This window comes from Sitophilus oryzae, unplaced genomic scaffold (genome assembly GCF_002938485.1).
Source record: "Sitophilus oryzae breed Bouriz unplaced genomic scaffold, Soryzae_2.0 scaffold_1274_pilon_pilon, whole genome shotgun sequence".
NCBI classification, from domain to species: domain Eukaryota; kingdom Metazoa; phylum Arthropoda; class Insecta; order Coleoptera; family Curculionidae; genus Sitophilus; species Sitophilus oryzae.
The window spans coordinates 2,625,495-2,648,855 of NW_022145920.1; the positions used below are offsets into that span (position 1 = coordinate 2,625,495).

A 23,361-nucleotide genomic window follows, 5' to 3' on the forward strand; every position below is an offset into this window, starting at 1 on the left:
CTTCGGCCCACTGCGATACCCCCGTATTGTTAGTTTAGGTTAGGCACTTCCATCTCTTTGCAAAGTTCCCGATCTCGCTGATGTTGGCTTCTGCTGCTTCCTCTAGTCCCTCCAAAAAACCTTGCCCTAAAGTTTTAAAGTGTCGGTATTCCAGTGCCGGACAGTGGCACAGCAGGTGCTTTATGGTTTCTTCTTCCTCTCCGCATTATCTGCAGTAGTCGTCGTTGGAAATCTTCCACTCCCCTCGTGGGGCAGTTTCCAGTGACGACACCTACATTTATGCGCACTAGGTTATTTTATGCTTTAGTAGTTTTTTTGCTATCTACCACTGGCCTGACTCTCTGGCCTGACGCTGTTTGACTATCAGAGAATATGACTATTTCTTGATGACAATGCTCTATTTTGGACATAAAGAGTGGGAAAATAAGAGACTGAGCACTTCCTCTTATTTCTTTCTTATGATCGCATTCGGTTTGAAAGGGAAGGAGAGTCTTGGTAATTGGTCGAGCCTGGCGAGCATCACTAAGATTACCAGAGACCAGAGACCAGATTTTGAATCAACCAATGACGGAGGCAGACAGGGCAGCAAAAAATACACATTTTCAAGAATAATACTGACGCATTATGTAATTTAGACATAACATATCTAAACGAGCATTAAAAATCACTTATTTCAGCTTTTTTAAGTTTTTTTAAATCAAATTTTTAGTTATAAAACAAAACAATTTTTTAGTTAAAACACAAAAACAAAATTAAAAACTTAATAAAACAACTATAAAATATTTATTCTGCGGAAAAACACGCAACTGCATTTTTTGGAAGAACGATTTTTGTGAAGAATAGACTTTCTCTTAGTTTTTTAACAAAATATTGGCAGGACCAATAATAAATAATCATACTGGATTTTGTAATACCTATACATTTTAAAAAAGGTAGAGATAAATGCGTTTTTTCTATCCCTGTTCACAACTTATTGACCACTGTAAATACCCTTTCTGTATAACCCCCCTTATGTAATACCCCCCCCCCCCCGTATGACAAACAAAATTCAATAATTTTTACTATGTTAAAGTGGGAAAGGTAAAGACAACGCAAGTTTTTATTATTTAAGTTATCACCAACTACCACATTTAATAGCAACTATACCGGGTGCGTCTCAAAAATGGCTCACCCCTATAACTTTTTTATTTCTTTAAATAAAAAAAACGAGATTTGGTATACTAGTCTTTGGCATAAATTAGCGTTGAATGGCGTATTTAATTATTTCTGGTCACTTCCTGTTTCACCGGAAATGACTACAATTTTATTCAATAGAAAATGAGACTCTTTGACACAAATTTGACATTTTCGCTTTCAAAAAAATCGTATTTTAAATTTCAATCTAGAGTGCCATGGTTGTGTTAAAAACATTAATTTTTAATCAAGGAGCCTTGGATAAATTGATTTGATCATCTAATGTGGTTCGATAGTCACATAGCTAACTACTTTTCTAATTTAGGTTGGGTGGTGATTTTCCAGGAGGATATACACTGTCCAACGATTCAGGGGTGATTTTGACAGACAACATAGAAAAATTACAGAAAATATAATTTGCCTGTGAATTAAAATATCAGACAAAACTATCACTGTCATCAGAGATCTTCCTTCCTGTAGGTGATGCGAGACTTTCTCGTTGGTGGGGAAGCTCTTAGTCAGGTGCTAGAGGGTTGTAGAAATGGACTGACTAACCTTTACGGTGTATTACCAGCCTTGTCAGAATTCTAATGTGGGGACGTCAAGTTGGCGAGTCATAAACTCAAGGGAGGAGGACCATGTTTGGGTCCTCACAATAGGAATTGACTTCAAATCCAAGGAGGCAATAGAAGAAGAGGGATATCTTCTATTTTATAGATCTGGGACAACACCGGTATCAGGACTAAACGGAAACCAAGTTAAAGAGGTGGAGAAAATGAATACAGATCCTCCAGCCTCCACCACAAGGGTACCTCAACCGGAGACAACATCCTCGACTGTGAAGGACACGGAGGGCTAATCTTTAAACTCCAACCGTGAAAGGGTATACCGAGTGCATCTCAAAAGTGGCTCACCCCCTATAACTTTTTTATTTTTTCAGATAAAAAAACGATATTTGGTATGTTAGTATATGACATAAATTAGGATTGATTGACGTATTCAATTGTTTTTGGTCACTTCCTGTTTCACTGGAAATGACTACGACTTTTGATTTTTCAATGGCACCCTTGGTATTTTTTTACTTTATTCATTAGAAAATGACATTCTGAATAGAATGACATATCATATGTCAACTTTTGACATTCTCGCTTAAAACAAAATTAAATTTTAAAATTCAATCTAGAGTGCCATGGTTATATTAAAAACACCAATTCTTAATCAAGGAGCCTTGGAAAAATAGATATGATTGTCTAATGTTTTTAGTGTCTTGTCCTGGCCAGTTAGAAAATGCTCAAATCGTATTTTTAATCATATCTCAATTTTATCAAACGGAACGAGGGTGGCTCGTTAGGATAATTGAAAAAGCATTTTTTTACGAATAATTTGGTATCACACACTTGGTATTTCGAGTCAAATTTTCGTTACAAACCGCAAGTTATAATTTCAAATAAACCATATGAAAATGTCAAAAGTTGACATATGATATGTCATTCTATTCAGAGTGTTATTTTCTATCGAATAAAGTAAAAAAGTACCGAGGGTGCCATTTAAAAATCAAAAGTTGCAGTCATTTCCGGTGAAACAGGAAGTGACCGAAAACAATTGAATATGTCAATCAATACTAATTTATGTCATATACTAACATACCAAATCTCGTTTTTTTAACTGTAAAAATAAAAAAGTTATAGGGGTGAGCCACTTTTGAGACGCACCTGGTATAATCTCGTAGGAAGTAGATGTCCATTCCTCCGAGACTCCGAGGATGAACAGTTGTTGTCAGAGGAGAATGGGAAATATCCTTTCCCCCTACAACAGGAAGATCCCCATATATGATGAGTTATAAGGTCTGTTCTCAGAAGAATCCCTGACTAGTCAGCACGTTTCTCATTGGTTAAAATGCGTAGAAACCTGATTGTTAGTCTAGTTTCTACACAATTCAACCAATAAGAAACGCGCTGACTAGTCAGGGATTCTTCTGAGAACAGGGCCATAGACTGATCATCGGTGACTGATCACGGTGATTAACCCCACTTCCACTCATTCTACATTCTACAGGGATGCTCCTGTTGGATAGATTATATCTCGGATTATATGCACTGTGTCTAATGGGACCTATGTACCTGTAGTAGTCCTGTCAAATTAATATTAATTTTATTTATATTAATGTTACAAATACTAAAAAAATAACACATATTCAATTTGAAACAAAAATAAATATAAATATATATTTTATAAATTTCATCATTCTGTATACGTTACGGTCAGGTTAGTGCAAAATATTCTTAATCGTTTTATTACGTTTCTAGGAGTTCATTGTAATGTAATATCACTTTATCAATCAATTATTAAATGTCATATGTCAAAACAGTGCATAGGCTATCGATTGTGATTTAGATGAAGAAATACTCATCCCCAGAAATATTGATGGAGATGGATCTGTCGACTAATATTTTTTATTTTTATTAAATGGCGCCCCTTGTGTTTTGAATGTTATATTGGATAGCACATTTTTTTTGATTTTTAAAATATACATGCCCTCTCCGTTTAATAGTTTTATCAAAACTCGATAAAACGTATCTAATATGATTGTTTTCACGTTATCCTTATAGTGTGAAATATTTTTATTTTTACATACTTTTATCAAATTTAAATAAATCAAACTATGTATATAAAAAAAGTACATATAAACAGAAAGTAGTCTCGACTGACTAGTGAGAAAGAAGCAGTGGGGTTGCAGTCGGAAGGGTTTGACAAAGAATTAATACACTTTGTTAATTGTCAGGCGTGAAGGCGCAAAGCAACCGACAGGCGCCTTCACGCTTTAGATTGAGACGCAATTGAATTTTTAATCGAACATCTCTTAATTATTCCAATGTTTTAAATAAATATCAGGCGGCTTAACCGCCCCACAAGAGCCCTCTCTTTTTTGTGGTTGACTGGCGATGCTTCACGGTGGAGTTTTCAACACAAGCCAATTTTTTAATGTAGTTTTTTTATGAAGGGGTCTCTTGTACCACGTTAAGTAAGTTTTTTCTTCTTAACTTATAGAGCAATAATTGTGTAACATGTATTTCCATTTTAGTAGGAAGGAATGAATAAATTCCGAAAGCTTGACAATTAACAAAGTATATTAATTCTTTATCAAACCTTTCCGACTGCAACCCCACTAGTTCCTAGATTTTTTTTAAAAAAAGTATAATATGTATGATTTATTTTTATACTCAGAAAAATATACTTTTAATATATAGGGTGTGTCGTTTAAAACAATATATTTTATACAAATAGCTGCAACATTTGACATCGGTATTGCAAGTTTTGGTAATACGTTGCAACTCCATTCAAAAAATAATTTAGAAATTGGCTTTTCATGACGTCTGAGCATATCAAACTACAATGCCGAATCTCTAAAGTTTGAGTTAATAGGTACAAATTTTACTAAACGGTTTATTTCTTATATTTTATATTATAAAATGTGCTCAATATAGACACTTTCATTGTATACGTAGAAATTAGTAGCATAGTATGTAAAATTATATCAAATTTTCATACTAAACAACTTTTCTGAGAAACAACCCAATTCTTTCAATCAGTGGATATACCTAGTACTCGTAGATACACGCAATTTAAAACACGTTTTAACGCACATATTGTTTTCGTTAGTAATTGTTTTATTTTATCAGGTTGACCGGAAAAATTTGGACGATCTCGTTTTAGATAACTTAAGAGCAAGTGGCGAAATTGCGAAGAACAGAAACAAGAAACAATAAGTTTACCTTCGTATCTATTTTTGGTTGAATAATTTTTTAATGTCTTAATTTAAATATCTGTAAGATTTTTTCTACCATATTATAAATTGTAATAATCAATTTAGTTACGGGTTAAAACCCTAAAACTGTAAATTAGATTTTAATTTATGATTATCTTTGTTTTACTTATTATTAGTCATAATAAAACTAATCAAATCCTACGAAATGCTTAGTTTTAATATTAAACGAACTACTTACCACCCACACGTTTAACGCTTTTCAGCTAACTATATCGGGATAAATAAATAAAACTACTCTTTTTTGTCACTGTTGAACGGATTTATTAATATTTTACGTTCTAATTTATTAACAGCCTACCACTTTATTAATATTTATAATTACCGCCTAAACAAAATAGTTACATTCTGAATAATTTTTTTAACACTGTCTTATAAAAATGTACACAACAATAAGTTTTCACATTAATAAATAAGTAGTGAAATTCTCACAGAAATAAATAAATAAATATCTTTGACGTCTAATTTACATATATACTTTTTTATACAAACAAAAAAAAACAAGAACGATTATATACAGTAGGCGTAAAGAAAGGCAAAAAGGTGTCGTAATAAAATATTAACAAGAAAATAGTAACACAAATTGTACAGTTAGCCATATACAGAATGATATGTGATATTTTTAGATAATTGAGGGATGGGGTTATTAACATCAGGCAATGTGAAGTAAAATAGTTAATATCATACCATCGATCGAAAAAAGTTATTAATATCTCATATTGTTCGAATCATATGAATCGTTAAAATACTTGCAAAAAATAATACGAGTTTATTTATTTGCTGCCCATTACGTTCTCGCACATCTGCTTTATTAATTAATGTACATTTTGAGTTTCCATCAGTATTTTCTGAATATTTAATAAAACATAAATAAGCGCATTTTCATTATTCATTCCGCATAAACCTGCATTACTATTTGCAAGCATTTCGTTTTTGGCTTGTGATGTAGAATTGGGTTTTAATTTAGAATACGAACAAAGGAATCGTATTAAAGTTATCTAAAATCAAAACAACGAGATAATACTTTCGTATTGAAATAATATTCTCGATTTTTTATCAAATATTTCTTACTTGATATATTAAGCTAAATTCGACTTTTGACTAGTTTAAAAGTCACAAACCAGTAGCTGTTTATTTGCAAATAAGATATAGTTAACGAAATATTGAATTCTAATCATCAGTAGTTTATATTATTTAAACATCATAAGTAGTCAAAACAAAGAAAGTGTTGAAATTAGTCAAACGGTACCATAAGTATTTTAGTATCCATTAATAAATCGTCATGATATAGTTACAAAATAACTGCTGTCATGGTGGTCTTTTTGCTGTCTTTTTTTAAGTTATAAGAAACTTATAATGAATGTGGGAAAAGTCTTCTAGAATTTCGACTGGCTGCCTCGATCAGTACTTCTCCACATTTTATACTTTTAAACAAATTTACGGCTTCTAAATGAGACAATCCTTTAAAACAGATACCATTTATTGATAGGAGTTCGTCACCTACAATTTTGTAAATAAAATGTTATTTGATAGTATAAATATAATTAAGCAAACTGCGGGCTGCAGGATTATCACAATCATATTTTTAATCAAAACCTAATTTTTACGTTATTTATAAATAGAGGAATACACAGGGTGCCAATCAAATTTTAACAGGGTTCAAATTTTTTATTTAATTAATAATAATAATAATAACTGATTTTGGGAGGGAATAATAATATTAGGGTTTTATTTTAAAAAAAATATATCCCGATCCACTCATACTTTTTTGAGCCACCCTGTAGAAGTTAAAATATTTCCCTGAAACACATCCTGATATACTTTAGGTTGGCACTTATACAAAATTCTTAAGTTTTTTTATTATAGGAACTACTACAGATGCCTAACGCACTGTCACACTGTTGCCGGGCCCGTATTATAAAGTATTACCGGACCGACTTTGAACAGTGAACAGCCGCAAATACCGGTTATTTGCGGCTATTTTTCCATAGGCACCCTTATAACATCATGCATAGAATAAAAATAGCTTTAATGTGACATATAAATGACCAAAAAAAAAATGTTATAAACGTAATGTCGTCTCCAAAATCAGTTAATATAAGTAGTGGATTGTCCAGAGACTTTTATCTCGGAATTCAATTACTGTGAATGTGTTTTTGATTTTTTATTTTTTCTAAGTAAATTTATTGAAATAAATGAGTTTAATGCATACGCTATACCTATTCTGTTTATATTCTAATCATTGAAATTTTGATTGAAATCGAATTATACAGGGTATCATATACGACGAGATTTTTGCAAGGAGAACAAAAGTTTGTATCGAACTGAAATTTTGTAAGCTTATGTAAGTCAATTTAAGGCATTTACTAAAATTATATAGAGTTCTACAGGGTGTCCACAAAAAAAGTTACACATCAAAATTTTGTTTTTTGTCGTGTAACACCCTATATATTAATTGATTTTCGGATTCTAGTAAAAAAATGAAGGCGAGTTTCATTAGAAAAGTATATGACTAAAATGTATAGTTTTTGAAATATGTACACTCACTGGCACGAAAAATGGGCACCTTAAAACTTTGATGTATTTTAAAGTTTAATATATTTTGTTCTAGTTGGCCGATTTTGATGATATTTTAAGCAGTATGTAGCCAAATTATTTGACTTTTTAGTATCTCTTTCTAAATTAAAAATAAAACTCCCGATCTGTTAATTATACGAGGGAAAACAAAATGTTGATATTTTCGTGAAAGTTTGAAACACCCTGTGGAATATGTTAAAACAGCAAGAAATTTAAAAATAATTTTGTCATCTATATACATCTTTTCTCGATAGTTTGTTTTTTGGTTCATCTCATTAGCTTTATTTTTGTTGGAGATATTCGCTTTTGAAGAAGACACTAACATTTTTTCGTAATTTTTACATTAAGACCATGTCTTTGCTTTTAGTCCTAGTCAGCAAATCGAAGACCGAAGCAGGTCTTCTTGACATAAGATTTGCTTCATTTAGTCTTCTTATAGTCTGTTAGTTGGTAAATGAAAAGCTGGTAAATGACGGTTTCTTAGTGATAAACTTACAATAGTAATAAGTTCTCATACGAAGGTTCCTGGACATCGTGGTCATAATACAAAAACCATTCAGTATACTCTATGGTATTAAGGTATTTTTGGAACCGGAATTTGTTAGCAAATTCACTGAACTAAACAAATATAAAGCATTTCATTTGAAAAACTAAAACTTAAGTGTAAACATATATTTGACTCACCCTGTATATCTATAAAAATATTTTTGAAATATGAACTACCGTTAAACACATATTTTGAAAAAGGTTTGGAGTGAAAATCCCAAATAGGAATCCTGATACAGAGCTTTTTCGGAACACGGAGCCATCTTGTATGCATTTTTTTTATATGTGTGTTTATTTAAATACTAAAGTGAAAGCAACGAACTTAAATGGGTAAATTTTGTAATATATATCTTATTAACAATACAATGCAAAAAGATTTATAAACATTCGTTCACAGTAAATGAATTCCGAGGTTTGTATCCCATAAGGGCTTAAAGCACTCCACTATTCTTTGCTATAGTATTAATCCAGGGCCGGCGGAAGGGCCGGGCGACCCGGGCGGCTGCCCGGGGCGCCGTAAACGACAGGCGCCACGACAGCAACTAAAATATTTAAAAACAGTAATCTAAACAAATCGTAACGAATATCCAGTTCAATAATTAATCGGTACTGTCAATTTCCACATTAACACATTAGCTATTACCACACCACATATCTGACTAAACCTTATAAACACTATACTATATCCTAGATGTATCCTATTATAGTTTACTGAAATTATGCTCAAAAAAATCCTTAGCACGAAAGCTTTGGGGTAGTTTTGATTTCTTCTATTCTATATGTTTTTTGAGTGCTCTATCCGAAACTGGGATTTGCGAATTCATTTTCGTGGAAGAATATTAAACAAAATTAAATAAAAAAATATTAATCGGATTTGTTCGTGGCATTTTTATAACTCAAAAGCTAACAAATTTTTGTAAATAATCCTTCTTTCTATAATTCTCGTTTTTATAAATTTCTAAACAAACTGTTTTGGGTCAAGAGCCAGCAAAATTAACAGTTTTAGACTGACCGCTCAAAATTGCACTTTTTCTACACCCTTTATTTGTTATTAGCGGCTGTTATTTCCTAAAGTAAAATGCGGCAAATATTCATTCGCAAGAAGCTGAAGAGAATCCGGTATCCTTATTATAAAAAAACTGATAAGTGTGTCTCATTAATTAAATTAATTTATTAATTAGTAGTGGGAAAGATATCAATCCTTTAATGGTTTTGATTGTTCCGGATTGAATATGTAGTAATACACTGAAAATGGTAGCAAAATCGTAAAATTTTCTCATTAGAGGAATCACACAAAGAAATGAATCTCAAACATTGGCTGATCCTCATTTTGCAGCCGACAAAACTGTCTGATCATAATACTGATTCTGCACTAAATATGTAATTGTTTGTGAAAAAGAAAGGAACATTTTCTTAAATTCTTAATAATAAAATATAATAAAAAATAATGCAACTGCTTGCAATTAAATACTGTTATGTTTTCAAAGATCACTTATACCAGAACGAGACTGGCGAAGTTGGAATTCTATTTCTTATGCTCTATATACCGAGTGCGTCTCAGAAGTTTCTCCCCCTATAATTTGTTTATTTTTAACACAGCCCTGGCACTATAGATTAAAATTTAAAATACGATTTTTTAAACGAAAATGTCAAAAGTTGATATATGATATGCCATTCTACTCAGAATGTCAATTTTCTTTTAAAATAAAGTAGGAATATACCAAGGGTGCATTTAAAAATCAAAAGTTTTAGTCATTTCCGGTCAAACAGGAAGTGACTAAAAACCATTGAATACGTCAATCAAACCTAATATATGTCATATACTAACATACCAAAACTCGTTTTTTATCTAAAAAAATAAAAAATTTAAAGGAGTGAGTCATTTTCATGACCGGTGTAGAAAAAACAACAATCGTAGACTAAGATTGAACGAAGAGAAGAATTTTGAAGTATCTTTAAGTGAACATTTATTGTTAAAGTAGCATAAATATGCTTAGTTTGTAGTTAAAGTATAGGACTGAAGGAAAAACAGAATTATAATAACTGTTAAGGAGGGGGGGGGCGCCAGATAGGGTACTCGCCCGGTCTCAATATTTTCCTTCCGCCGGCCCTGTATTAATTTGATATATTTGCGGCAACTTTTTGATTGGTACCGGTTACAAATGTATTTCCTTACTCATAAATAACGTAAAAATTAGGTTTTGGTTAAAATATGATTAGCATAATAATTCTGCAGCCGGATCCTGTACTACTACAACCATAGATAAGATTTCTTATGACTTCTATCATGATACTTATAATCTTAAAAGTACAACGACAGAATTCTGACAGTGGCAGTTATGTTATTTTAATTCAAAAGTAAACATTTTTTGTCAATTTTTGGATAACATCTGTCACAATTGTCCCTTCTCTTGTTGCACTGACTTTAATTTTCCTTAATTACACATTTTTTTATTATTTTACCTTCTTGTAAAACTCCAGACTCGGCAGCTTGTCCGTCCTTGAAGATACTCTTGACGTAAATGCCCATTGGACCCTTTGGAGAATCTTTGCCTCCTACGATGGAGAAGCCCAGGCTCTTGTGACCTGGTCCTTTTTCGAAAACCAGCGATTTGACCCCTACTTTAGTTACTTTAGCTGTGGGGATAACAATCGGGTGAGAACTTCGAGGTCTTGAACTCGACGAGATGGAGAATTTTCTCATGCCATGCGGAGTTATCGCTTCTTGTCGCTGAAATTCTGGAGAATCAGAGCAAAATTTAAGACTGCTTTGGGATGTGGATGTGGATGGAGATGGTGTGTGTTTAAGGCAAGAAGGAGACTTATTTAACTTAGGAGAACGTAATACTACTGTTTCCGGTATGCTTTTTTCACTGAACGTTACTTTGGTCTCAACGATGTCGGGCTTGGATCCAATAATGTCCGATAATCCAACGTATTTTGATTTAGGCAGTATGGATGTACTCTGACTTTTTTCTAGCGCATTGAGAGAACTTTTTCTAATAAACTTTTTACATATAACGTCAGATGATTTACACTCATGATTGTCCACCAAATGATCAGTTTTAGTATATTTAGTTGTCTCAAAATGTTTTTTCTTCGTTCCCAAATTATCTTTTTTAGGGCTCAAAAGAGCGCTAGATCTTCCTAAGAAAGCCCTGAATGAATTGGTCCGCTTTTTAGATAAATTTGTTTCGGTTTTACAAGGCATCCTAGATATAACCAGCTCAAATTCGTTATTTTTAGGCTGAAAATGAGATTTTACAATGTCGTGCGACAATCCTTTGATTCTTATCCCGTTGACTTTTATCACTTCGTCATTAACTTTTAGAAGATCGTTTCTGAAAAAACAATTTAATTAAATAAAAATATTTTTAGAAGAAATACCTTATAAATTACTTGGAAGCTACAGAGTTGTCGGCTATTTCTGAAATGATATAAGTACAGTTACTAGTCGAGTTATTGAGCTGAGGAGATATTTTCAATCCGATATTTTCACCTTTTTTCACTTTCAGTCTTACACATTTGAATTCCCTTTCCAGAGTAACAGGATCATTTCTAACAGGCTGTTTATAACTATCATTAATTTTCACACTTTTGAGATGTTCACAGCAATCGTTTGTTTGGCAATTTTCTTTTGTACTATAAGTTCTCTTTAATTTTACGCTGCGTCTAGTTAGAGCATTTATATCAGTGTCACTGTCTCTGGATTGCGATCTTGATCTTTTCTTGGTGTAGTTTTTCATTGGACTTCTTCTGTAAAATTTACTGAATGTAAATGTAGTTTCCATTTCGTCTTCGGCCGTATCAGTGTCATCGCTAATCTCACTTTTTTCCCTGTATGGGCCCATATTAACTAGAGTTTTGTCCGCGTCACTGTCCGTATCAACTTCTTGGCTTGTCTGAAACCATGGAATATAATAATAATACAATCAACAAATTACTCCTTATAATAAAAAATACACTACTAAAATAACACCTTATTAAATTAACTGCCCGTCAAATTAAATACCACAGCGATTTTTTTACTCATTTTCAAGTTGTAACTTTGAAAAAAATGGATCAATTTTGTTGTGTTTTTTAGCATATTAAAGATCGTTTTTCGTAGATTGATCTGATTTTTCTAAATTTTGTATGAGATTTAGTTTTCTATGATATACAGGGTGTGAAAAAAAGGAATGTAATTTTTGTGTTGTTGCCAAAAACAAAATTTAACTAGAATTATAATATATATATAATATATTTTTTCTACCTTTCTTAAGAGATATGCTAATAAAACTGATATTAATTTTAAAATTGGATATTCGTTACTTTTACAATGTGAAATAAAAAAAAATGATTTAACTAACGCAGTTTAATACAGGATCTCTTAAAAATACGACCAGCGAAAAAGTAAAATTATTTTTTTAATATTCTGAACTTAACAGCCCATAAGGTTAATATAAAAGCTCGACACGTATTTGATATTTTTGTAAAAACTCTTTTTGTGTCTAAAAATCTGTAGTTTAGCTGCAACTTAGTAGTTTTTTTTTTAATTTCACATTGTAAAAGTAACGGATATCCTACAATTTTAAAGTTAATTTCAGTTTTATTAGCATATCTCTTAAGAAAAGTAGAAAAAATACAAGTTAACAAGAGTAAAAATTGATTATCTTTTATTAACTTATAATTCTAGTTAAATTTTGTTTTTTGGCAAAATGGCAGCAACACAAAAATTACATTCTTTTTTTTTCACACCCTGTATATCATAGAAAACTAAATCTCATACAAAATTTAGAAAAATCAGATCAATTTACGAAAACCGATCTTTAATATGCTAAAAAAATCAACAAAATTGGTCCATTTTTTTCAAAGTTACAACTCGTTGAAAATGAGTAAAAAAATCGCTGTGGTATTTAATTTGACGGGCAGTTTAGTTAAGCTACGTTTACACGATGCAAGTTTTGCTTGCGCAAATACTTGTTTGCAAGTACTTGCAACTGAACATTTTAAAATTGTATGTTTACACTAGTCAAGTTATTGTGCCAGAACTATCGATAGCACAGAGATTGTTTAATGTGGTGTAAATATTTTATGTCATACGTTAAGTGATGAATTGCGTACTTTGTTAGAAAAAAATCAAAAAACAAGAGTATATGTGTAAAACCATGGATAAATCTGAGGAAAAACTGTTTATTCCAAAACTCTTTCAGACGCAGCATCTCATAATTTTATTTCTATAGTGTACACTAAGGTGTACTCTTCTAACGATCTACAAACATTCACGCTTTTTGTAAATTGTTAAAAACTTCATAATTTGGTCGTGAGTCAACCTGCTTGGGGCCATTTTTTCGTGCAACTGGTACTGCAAGAACTTGACAACGTGTTTACATGTCAAATTTTCGCTCTGCAAGTACTAGAGTGCAAGAAAAGTAAACCGTCGATCAACTTTACTTGCAAAGTAATTTTTCTTGTACAATCAGTTGAGCAATTACTTGAAACACAGTTTACATTAAGCAAGTACTTGCAATCAAGTTCTTGCGCAAGCAAAACTTGCATCGTGTAAACGTAGCTTTAGTTAACTATACCCGAAATGTTTCGCGAAATATTTCGAGAAACATTTCTCATAAACCTCTAAAATTTGAATTTCTTTAGGACCGTGTGTTAATTCATCAGTACCAATAACTTGAAATTTTTATTAAAAAAAATGTTAAAGTCATTTAGAATTATCAGTAAAACAAAAGAGATTATCGTAATTTATCAGAAATATGCTTCGTCCCGAGCAAACAATTTTAAAATCTCTACAGCGTTTTATTTTGAAATGCGCATAATCCGTTTGATCGTTGTCCTGTAAAAAGAAGAGTAATGGTATAAACAAAATTTTCCTGTTCCATGAATATACAGGGTGTCCCAGTTCAAACGAAACAAGGCAATTTAAAGGCATTTCTGGCGTGAAAAGGACAAAACGGTGAAACACGTCAACTTTATTTTCGAAGGGGAAATATGATGCGACTATTTTTGAAGCCCCTAATTCAAACCCCACGCGGGGGTGTCATCCACCCTTAAAATCTTAAATGTAATGCGGGGTCGAGTAGCACATCATTTGAAAGATTATTAAAGCCTCTTTTCAGCGCCGTCTCATTGTTGGAGTTTTTGTCTTATTTGGCGGAATCGGGCTGAAAAATAAACTTTTCATAAATTGATGATGCTTTGATATTTTATTAATTGTACAAGAATCGACATGGGGCATAAAATAAGAAATTTAGATTAAATCAACAAGATTTCGCTTAATGAATAATATACAAAAAGTAGTACCCTGCTTTGAAATAATTGTGGCGATTTACTGTTCCGTAGATGAAAAATGTACATTCATCCGAAAAGCACATGTTGAAAAGAATACGTGTAGTAGACGTTAAGAAATAAAAATATAAACAAGTTTTTGGTAGGTACTGCTAAATCTTTTTCATCTTGTTATTCAGTTTGGAGGTATTCTTAATATTTTGTACGGCTTATTTACGGCTACGGAGTATTTAGTATTATTGTGAATTGACGTGATGGTTTATTCTACTGAAGATAAAGTTGAGATAATTGAAACATTCTTTAGTCATGACGAATGTGGCAATAGCACGGCACAGTTATTTAATGGCCGACATCTAGATAAACATGTCAATAGAAAGTACGTGCAGGAATTAGTAGCTAAATTTAGAGAAACTGGAAGTGTTCTTAGAAAGAAGCGAGAAGTTCCACCTGGTGTAGTTAACAATGAGGCGATGCAAATAGTAGTTGTAACCAGGGACAAATCCATGCCGAACCAAGAATGAGTTTTAGACAATTGGCAAAACAGCCACAGGAATAAGTAAGAGTAGTGTTCACAAGACACTAAAGTTCCACAAATTCCATCCTTACAAACTTCATCTGGTCCAAGAATTGAACAAAGATGATTACGACAGACATTACAGTTTTGTAAAGAACTAAGTGAAATGCTCATTGCTACTACACGTCTTCTTTTCAACATGTGCTTTTCGGATGAATGTACATTTTTCCTCAATGGAACAGTAAATCGCCACAATTGTCGCTACTGGTCTGATACCAATCCTAGAGAATTCCGTGAGGTTCATACCCTGAAAAAATTAATGTGTGGACTGGAATCTTTGGCGACTCTCTAGTTAGCCCGTTCTTTCTGGATGGAAATCTAAATGGAAATATGTATCTGGATCTTTTGAATTGCAGTATTACACAAATAATTGAGAATGGAGATCACTATGACGAAAATCAACTTGTGGTTCAACAAGATGGAGCTCCTCCACACTATGCTGTACGTGTGCGGTATAGTATCTTGATGAAACATTTCCCAGTCGTAGGATTGGAAGAAAAGGACCCTTTCTTGAATGGCCAGCTAGGTCACCGGATTTGTCTGCTCTAGATTTTTTTTATGAGGACATCTCAAAACAAAAGTATTCGCCACGCAACCGGAGACAGTAGAAGTATTACGTCAAAGAATTGTACACGAGTGCGCGGTTATAACACCCGAAATATTACAACACGTCCGAGAACGCTTTGAGCAGAACCTGTATTCGTGCATGGAAGCAGAGGGTGCTCAATTCGAACATTTAATCAAGGAGTTGTTTCAAATCAGGGTACTACTTTTTGTGTATTATTCCTTAAGCAAAATCTTGTTGATTTGAACTAAATTTCTTATTTTAGACCCCATTTCAATTCCTGTACAATTAATCAAATATCAAAGCATCATCAATTTATGAAAAGTTTATTTTTCAGCCCGATTCCGCCAAATGTAACAAAAACTCCAAAAATTAGACGGCGCTGAAAAGAGGCTTTAAAAAATGATGTGATTTTCAAATGATGTGCTCGACCCCGCATTACATTTAAGATTTTAAGGGTAGATGTTACCCCGCGTGGTGTTTGAATTAGGGGCTTCAAAAATAGTAGCATCTTATTTCCCCTTCGAAAATAAAGTGTTTCACCGTTTTGTCCTTTTCACATCAGAAATGCCTTTAAATTGCCTTGTTTCGTTTGAACTGGAACACCCTGTATAAAAAGTATTAGTCTATTTATTTCATGTAAAATATAGTCATATAGAAAATAGTATGGTCATTATACAATCCATATATGGTGTAATAGTATCCACGAAAGTACCACCTCGTTTTTATGACCAGGTGTGTTGTGCATGACAAAAAGGAAGTTTTACAAAAAATAATTTTTTTTTAATTAATTGCTAAATCAAAATCAATATAGATTTCTTTGAATAAAAAGACTAATAAAGAAGTAAAATGCAGAGCTGCAATCTCACAGAAAACTAACTCTTTTTTTGATTTAAATAATTTTAATGACTTAAGTCATTTGATTTTTAGACATTTATCGAAAGCTGCCTTAAGGCTTAAAATGTATACCCCAGTCAAATTAGTTAAAAAAAGACCCATCGGTGGAAAAAATTCCCAGAGTTTTGAAAATGGTTTTAAACGATTCCTCTAGACTTGGGCTGATATGCGTCAAAAGTCCCCGAAGATAAACGATGAGCTCGAGGAGTGGGAAGGAGTTAAATATCAATTTTTTCACTTTTTTGCTTATATCTCGGAAACTATGGCATCTACCGAAAAACGCTCTATATATAAAAATAAAGCTGACAAAATTCTCTATAAAAATGATTCTATACATTTTTGTTCCCGGACTTATGGTTTCCGAACTATGCCCTTCATAAATTTGGATATTAAATCAAATGGCATATTCCAAATCTTTACAAACACATTTCTTTTCATTGTACATTTTTCATTCAAATAGCATTAAAGAAGTACGATATCAATATTTTTTAAGTATTAAATATAACTTTTAGTATATACTGTAGACGTAATGCGTTCACATAAATCACTCCTTGACTACGCAAGTTATTTGTTAATATGGAAAATGTTTTCTGTTCATTTATTTTGCTTTATATTTTTGTGTAATTAAAAGAATCAAAACAGACATCATGTACATAATATATTAATGAAACAAAATAAATAATAATACATTTATCAAATAATAGTGAATTATTATGTTTATGAATGTGAAGTGACCGGCCGTAGCTCCAGCGTTAGTGTGTCGATCTGCGGAGCGGAAGGTACTGGGTTCGATCCCCAGCCAGTACAGTCGCTTTATTTATTTAAATAAAAATATTTATTTATTTAAATACAGCGACCAACGAGCCGCCACCTCAAGGAAGGCAATGGCAAACCACCTTGAGTATATTTGCCTTGTACAGCCTCTCAAATAGTGCCGTTCGGATTCGGCAATAAACTGTAGGTCCCGTGTACTTGTGAAATACTGATGACACACATCACAAGTACATGCGAGAGGTAGCCGACGCTCTATATAGAGTATGGCCACAGTGGCCACAAATTACCTATAACAGATGCGAAAGAACACCGAATTACGCGTTCAGGTTTCTGTGACCTTCAGAAAGAGTTCATAGACAATCCGCATCAATGTATAGTTTGGGTTATTATTTGTTTGGGTGATAATAATCTGCACCAATATGTTATCGAGGCATACAAAAAGGTCCACAGACTTCGAGACATACGAAAAATCAAGTCCATTTAGCGTGTGTCGCAATTTTCACACCTTAAAAAATTATTTTTTTATAGCTATAGCAACTGCAGCGACTATGAAAAAAGCTGTGTGATTTTCATAGAAAATAAGGGCACCTGTAATTCATTTGAGAATGTTATAAATCGCTAAAAGAGGTTTCAAATCTCTTGGATTTCTATTAATATTAAATAAATTTTATTAAAAATTGAACTAAAATTGTTAGTATCATTAAAAACAATTCAAATTCAAAAATTGTATCAGTCAAATTCCCTCATTTAAGGTGAATATTAAAGTAAATATAAATACAGCTCATTCTAAGCTCTACTTATCTTTAAGAAAAATTTAAATCATTGTTGCAATTGGGCCTTAATGCCATTTCGAATGAACAATAGTATTAATAATGTACATTATAATAATAATAAATTTTATATCATAGTGTGTATTAAAACTTCTAAAACACCTTTAAATTGGTATTATATTAACAACTTTTGTTTTTTAATCCAAAAAAAGGTTACCAATTTTCTCAATCAAAATATTTGTGGTCCTGAAAAGGACCTTCGTTTTCCCATGTTCGTCAAGGTAGGTAATGGGTAAACGGTAAAAAAAAGAGGATAATGAAATTTAAAAAAATACAAAAATTGTTGCCTCCCTCTTGAATTAAACCAAACGATCATAAAATCCCCTCCTCACATTGGATAACATACCAGGGGTGACAGTGTCAAAGGCATTAAATATTTTCTGCCTTAACTGCTCCAAGTTTTGAATTTCTTCATGGCCGTAAATTTTAGATTTTATGTACCCCCATAAAAAGAAATCATTCACCGAGAAGACAGGTGAAATTAAACGTCAGTCTAAACAAAACTGTCATTTTTGAAAACTTGTATGGACTTGATTTTCCAATGTCTCGAAGTCTGTGGACTTTTCTGTATAATCTCACAGTAATTTAATAGATTGCTCGTCATATTATATCAGCTCGTAGGAGATTAGGAAAAAAAAAGATATTTATAGTATAAAAAATTAATTTATTTAACAAAATCTAATAAGATGTGACAAAATAGTTACATTTCTATTGGTTCTATCGGACTTTTTTCGACTATATAAATCTTTATTTTTTGTAAACTTTAATGCATAAAATATTTTCAATCTAATAAATAATTTAATGATGTAAATAAGAGGAAATTTCTCACATGGGTGGTCAAATTCTATAGTTTTCATTATATCAAACAGCCTCTAAATGTTTTCTTCAGTGCAAAACTCATCAAAATTTAATATAAATAATTTTTCCAGCCTGTAAATAAAATGAACAAATTTTTCCACTTTCATGATCAAAGACTTTTAAATGGGTAAATAATTTCTAGTTATCCAGAGATTCGGATTCTTTTGCAACTTTTAGACAAATATCACATTGATGTATTTGAAGACCCTTTTTAATGATGTAGTCAAACATAATTAAAGGCATTTTGAGTTGAAAACATTTCTCAGAGGCTGTTTGATATAATGAAAACTATAAAATTTGACCACCCATGTGAGAAATTTCCTCTTATTTACATCATTAAATGATTTATTAGATTGAAAATATTTGATGTATTAAAGTTTACAAATAAAGATTTATATAGTCGAAAAAAGTCCGATAGAACCAATAGAAAGGTAACTATTGTGTCACATTTTTAATTAAATTTTGTTAAATAAATTGATTTTTTATACTATAAATATCTTTTTTTCCTTATAAATAAACACATTTGCATCCCATTTTAAATAAGATATACAAATTACCAAAACTTAGAAATAACAGTTCAAAAGTTCAACAAAAATCCTACACGCGTTGTTAAAAAGCAACATATAACCACACACTATGTTATTCCAGCAAGCGAATACGACACAGCATAGGTTTCCGGACTAAACGACTGGTGTATTTACACCACTCAATAGGCGTGTCGGGGTTGCCGAGCGGTTTCCGATATAGTCGCTTTCTTTCGCATCTGTTGTAGTTAATTTGTGGTATGGCACTGTAAGAAGAAGATGTTTCTGAATTAATTTTTGGGTCTGAAGTACCTTCATAAAATTCTTCAATTCGTTCTTCAAAGCCTTATAATGAAAATTAAAGGACCTTATTTTTAATAACAAATATTTTTATGCTAAATTTTTAACAGCAGCATTCATTTTTAAACTGTTAGGCGGCAGCCAAGAAGCAGAATAAATAGAGGTAAAATTTAATTGTAATCAATAAATAGAGGGTGTTTAAGACTCACCTGACTAATCTGGGATTTAATCGATCCTATAGGTGAATCTATAGTCGTGCATTTAGTGGAATCACTGCCATATCCGCTTTCATCCGATTTGAATTTTGCAGCAGCTGTGGGCGATTTTGAATTTTGCCTTCGTTTAGGAATTATGTAATTGAGCAAGCTGGTAAGGCTGTCTGTAGAAGAAGATTTCTGGTTGATTTTTTTGAAAGAAATATCGGACTCGTCGTCACTTTTACTTCTCGACCTAAACTTATAAAAGGGTATATATTAAAGCTTTAAAGTATATTAAAAATATAATCTATTAGTGAACAGTTCGCAAATTAAAATACAAGGTCCGGCAATAGTGCGTCGGGCATCTGTAGCTCCTAGAATAAAAAATTTGGGAATTTTGTTTAAGTGTAAACCTCAAGTATGTACTAGGATGTATTTCAGGAAAATATTTTAACTTCTACAGGGTGGCTCAAAAAAGTTTGAGTGGATCGAGATGATTTTTTTTAAATGGAACTGTATATTATTGCATTTTTGGCTTCCTTTCAGATCATTTTACATAATCCTAAGATGTAAATAAATATATTTTGATAGTTTCAGAGCTATTAATAAATAAATAAAAATATATATTTTTCAACCTTTATTAAAAAAAATATTACAAATACAAGAACTGTCAAACTATATTAGATACTTAATTTAGATGGTCTATATTTACTTTGCTATAAATATCGTAATTTTAAATCATACAGGATCTTCAAAATTCTACGCCAAACTTTCTAAAATATAAATTAATATTTCTTTGATTTTTTAAATGGAACACCCTGTATATTATCCTTTTATTAGATGGAGAATTAAAAAATGAACATTTTTTGTATTTAAAGAATTTCAAAATTTTTAATAGTTTCGCAGATACACGCAGTATTATTTCATATGACTCTCTCAACGGTAAAATACGAGAGAAAAATCATTGGGTGGCTTTGATAAAAATTTACTATGAAAAATGCCATATAAAACATAAAACCGCGAATATCTGCAAAACCGTTAAAAATTTTGAAATACTATAAACACAAAAAATGTTCATTTTTTAATTCTCTATCTACTGAAAAAATAATATATAGAGTGTTCCGAAAAAAACGAAAAAAAATATTTTAAATTTTTGAAAGTTTGGCGTAAAATTTTGAACATCCTGTACGATTTACGATTACCATATTTAATGCAAAGTAAGTGCAGACCATCTAAAGTAAATACTTAATATAGTTTTGATTTCAGAACAGTTCTTGTATTTTTAATAATTGTTTTCAGAAGAGGCTGAAAAATGTATATTTTTTATTTATTTATTAATATCTCTAAACCTATCGAAATATATTTACTCATATCATAGGGTTATGTAAAGTGATCTGAAAAGAGGCCAAAAATGCAATAATACACAGGGTGTTCCATTTAAAAAAAAATCATCCCGATCCACTCACACTTTTTATAGCCACCCTATAGAAGTTAAAATATTTTCCTGAAATACATCCTAAAACATACTTTATATTTGCACTTCAACAAAATTACCCAATTTTTTATTCTAGTAGCTACAGATGCCCGACGCACTATTGCCGGACCCTGTATAACAAGTTCGAATGTAAATTCATTTGTAGGGTCTAACTATCTAATGCTCATTGACATTTACCTCGACTAAAATTTTTCTGTAAAACAAAGTTGAAAGCGTGAAAAAAATGGAAGGATGATATTTTTGTCTTACCTAATAATTTAAAAAATATTAATAAATATTACTTACACTTTTGTTGTTAGATATAGAATAACTACTTAAACCCACAGACCACCCATTTAGAATTATTCATAAAAGTATAAATATACAAACTATACAATCATATCTCCTGTTTGAACACATATTTAAAATTCCCCTGAATTGCTGAAGTTATTACTAAGAATTGTGTGATATTGCCCAAAAAGATAAGAATTATACGACTAGGATTCAGTTGTCGCGAGAGGGGAAAATGTCCCTCTAGCACACATTCGGTTGTGATAGAGTTACACAATAACGATTAAATGGATTAGCCTAGATGTATTTATCTGCACAGAGATAAATAAAAAATATTGACAATGTGATACATATTTTCGAAATAAAAAATAAGTGCTTTTAAAAATTGCCTTTGCCATTTTAATTGTAAATATAAAGTAAAATCATAGTGCAATTTGCTATTCACTACTATACGATTGGAAAAAAAACGGCGTCAAAGACGCCTGGGGAATGACAATCAATGAAAATTTTGGCGAGGTCAAGCACTGGACGTCATTACTTGGCCCGTACTCTTCTTCGTTTCTTAATGGAGCTTACTGGCAGCAAAGCTGGCAGTAAGCGCCATTAAAAAAAGCTGGTTGAATTTCGATTTACTATACTCTGGTTCTGAACAGGGGGCACACACCAAATGTGCTGCAAGCTCACAGAAAACTTAAGTCTTTTTTTGATCATTTTAATGACTTAAGTCATTTTTCGAAAGCTGACTTAAGACTTAAAATTTAAGTCTTTTTCAAAATGACTTGTGATTTAAATCTTTATTCCGAAATAGAAAAAGATTTAAGTCTTTTTAGAAAAGACTTAAGTCATTAAAAAGATTTGTCTTTTTTATAAAAGGCTTAAGTCAGACTTTTATTTATCTTTTTGATAAATGTTTAACATCAGTATTCCTTTTTAAACTGTTAAGCAGCAGAAAAAGCAATGCTCAATACCACTAGCAAATGAAACGTGAAGTTGATTTGAAAATTAACCGTTTTATTTTATGTGGTTTCTAAACCTATATTCTCATCTATACCTACGATAAATTAATATTATTATACTTAGTAAGAAAATCGCCTAATTGGTAATACAAGAAAATTAATATTGACATAAAAAAGGTACTTAAATTGAATTCTGGTTGTCTTGACTTGAGGGTAATTATATTGATTTAAGTCATTTTACCGACTTAAGCTTGATTTTCATGCGTCCGTTATCCGTTGATACGATGGTCCGATATTAATTTTATTGGTTGACTTTAAAGACTTCAATTCGTTAGAACCGGTTAACCAATCGAAGTCTTTAAATCCAACCAATAAAATTAATATCGTATCATCGTATCGTCGGACAACGGATGCATGAAAATCAAGCTTTAAGAGTTCATTTCACTAGTCCGAAAAAGTAGCAAAATAATCTTTTGGCATTATTTAACGTTTTATGCAAAACTGGCTAATTATTTGTACACAAATGAAGAAGGAAATTAAAGATAAAGGATTATACTACATCCGTATTGTAGCACATATTTAGACAACTTCTTTATTTTTAAGATTTTGATGGTCAAACATCAACAAAATATTCCTTATGTTTAGACTAAATTTTCTCGAAAATAAAAACACAATTTAAAATGCCGTTACAATACGGAAATAGATTGAAGTTTGTGATTACAG

The 23,361-nt window shown here is 31.7% G+C and overlaps 2 protein-coding genes across 2 annotated transcripts in view; one reads left to right on the forward strand and one right to left on the reverse strand.

Annotated features, from left to right (window-relative positions):
- Positions 1–5,048, forward strand: part of LOC115874350 (ankyrin repeat domain-containing protein 26-like) — a 30,054-nt gene extending 25,006 nt beyond the window's left edge. Inside the window, exon 10 of the mRNA XM_030889471.1 lies at positions 4,854–5,048. Within this exon, the coding sequence (XP_030745331.1) occupies positions 4,854–4,940 (87 nt within the window). The 3' untranslated portion in view covers positions 4,941–5,048. The remainder of the gene's footprint in view (positions 1–4,853) is intronic.
- A 1,278-nt stretch (positions 5,049–6,326) lies between these two features.
- LOC115874351 overlaps positions 6,327–23,361 on the reverse strand; it is a 32,817-nt gene continuing 15,782 nt past the window's right edge. Inside the window, exons 4-7 of the mRNA XM_030889472.1 lie at positions 19,930–20,170; positions 11,519–12,021; positions 10,583–11,460; positions 6,327–6,496 (exon numbers count right to left, since the gene is read on the reverse strand). Of these exons, the coding sequence (XP_030745332.1) occupies positions 6,348–6,496; positions 10,583–11,460; positions 11,519–12,021; positions 19,930–20,170 (1,771 nt within the window). The 3' untranslated portion in view covers positions 6,327–6,347. The remainder of the gene's footprint in view (positions 6,497–10,582; positions 11,461–11,518; positions 12,022–19,929; positions 20,171–23,361) is intronic.